Source organism: Zasmidium cellare (genome assembly GCF_010093935.1).
Source record: "Zasmidium cellare ATCC 36951 unplaced genomic scaffold M409scaffold_213, whole genome shotgun sequence".
In the NCBI taxonomy this organism is placed as follows: domain Eukaryota; kingdom Fungi; phylum Ascomycota; class Dothideomycetes; order Mycosphaerellales; family Mycosphaerellaceae; genus Zasmidium; species Zasmidium cellare.
The window spans coordinates 1-1,515 of record NW_022987157.1 but is presented as its reverse complement, the minus strand read 5'-3'; the positions used below and the strand labels follow the sequence as shown (position 1 = coordinate 1,515).

The window sequence follows — 1,515 nt, the reverse complement described above, 5'->3', positions numbered from 1 at the left end:
GAACCTCTCCGTCGTAGAGCCACTTTAAGTATGCTTCGAGACAGCATCGCCTCCATTGATATACTTGTGGCTCAGCGTCGAACGGGAGGTAAGTATGCTGAAGGGCGCTCGTAATAGGACATATCTCCTTGCCCAAGTCAACGTAGAATCGGTCTAGCTGCACTTCTGTCAGGTCGATTACCTTGGTTATGTTATCGATGAAGTTCTCGATAACAGCTGCTAGGGTCCTCTGTTTCTCGTTAGTCTTCCATCGAAGCTTCGTGCCTTTAGCAGTAAAGAACAGTTGCGGATCTCGGAAGTCGTGAAGGTGGTCACTACTAGCGATTGTATCAAGGACGTCTTGCCAAATGCGTTCCAAGGCATACGGCTGTAAATGGTAGGCGACTGACTGTTCCGTTAGATACCCTTTCTCGCTCGTGACGCGAGTCTCAGTCTGTCGAGCACAGGCGTTTGCTTTAGCATGAGTGTAGCTCGAGGTAAAATGCTGAGAGTAATGGCTGTCGAATGCCTCTTGTATAGCGGGGTTGAAGATGTTATCAGTCCAGCGCCTTAGCTGTTCAGTAGTTATACCATTAAATCTGTTGGTGGAGTTCGCGCCGGTACTACTCTCTTCCGCTGTCTGGTCCTCTTCAGTCCCGAAACATTGGAGGTGAGGAAACACAATAAATACAGAGACATCCGGTGCGCCAGTAACACGGCCAAGGAGGTAGTGAGGGATGTCCCGGAGTGCAGACTTCCTCGCTCGGATAGCGGCATCTGGGTCGTCTTCGTCGTCGGCTCCATATCGAGTCCCGTCTAGGTGGACATCGGTTTGGATGTTCTGCCGATTTTGCGCAGAGGGTTGGTACTCAATGCCCTGTGTAGCGAAAGAAAGGCATGATGCGAAGCCGAGGTAGCTGTCTATATCGAACGCAACGTCTGCGTTCACTCCTATGGTTTCCTCTGCATGGAGACACACATGTTTTGGTCGCTGCGCGCGATGGGTAGATGTGCGAGGCGGCTTGAAGCCGGAGAATAACCTGGACCACTTCCTACTGCTTGGAATGCTGGAAGCGCCCACGTCGGTGGGCTGAAGGAAGTCTGGCTGGCTAAGCACATCAGGGAATCCCTCGTCTGCTAAAGCCTCGCCTGGAGGGACGTGCGTGGACCGCTGCGCAGCAACATCGTTGACATGTGAGATGTGCGCTTCTGTATGTTCCTCAGGTGTGCAGCCATGGTGGCCGATCGTGAGCTGATCGAACAGCTTGTCCGCTGCGTAGTCGATGAACCCCTGAAGATCGTCTTCCGGTTCATGTGCCTCTTGTGAGGTAGTGTGAACGGAGGACTGGTAGCTGTTGCTAGCCTCGCTGGCCGTTTCGAGTCCGTCGCTTTCGTCATCTTCGGATGCATGAGCCAGGCTGCTGGGCTCTCCAGTAGTGTCGCTAATGTTGGTGTAGCTTCCCTGGGACGGATCGCGTCCAGTGGATGGTTCTGGGCTGATGGATGCTGCTCTTGCCAACCGTCCTGTGCAGGTCT

The 1,515-nt window shown here is 53.3% G+C and overlaps 1 protein-coding gene across 1 annotated transcript; it reads right to left on the bottom strand.

Moving 5' to 3' along the window:
- Positions 1–181: 181 nt before the first annotated feature.
- On the bottom strand, positions 182–1,441 carry M409DRAFT_61796 (uncharacterized protein; the record flags this gene model as incomplete). The annotated part of the gene is made up of 1 exon (XM_033814880.1): positions 182–1,441. A coding segment is annotated over one exon (1,260 nt), but the record flags the coding sequence as incomplete, so codon positions are not given.
- Between the last annotated feature and the right edge of the window lie 74 nt (positions 1,442–1,515).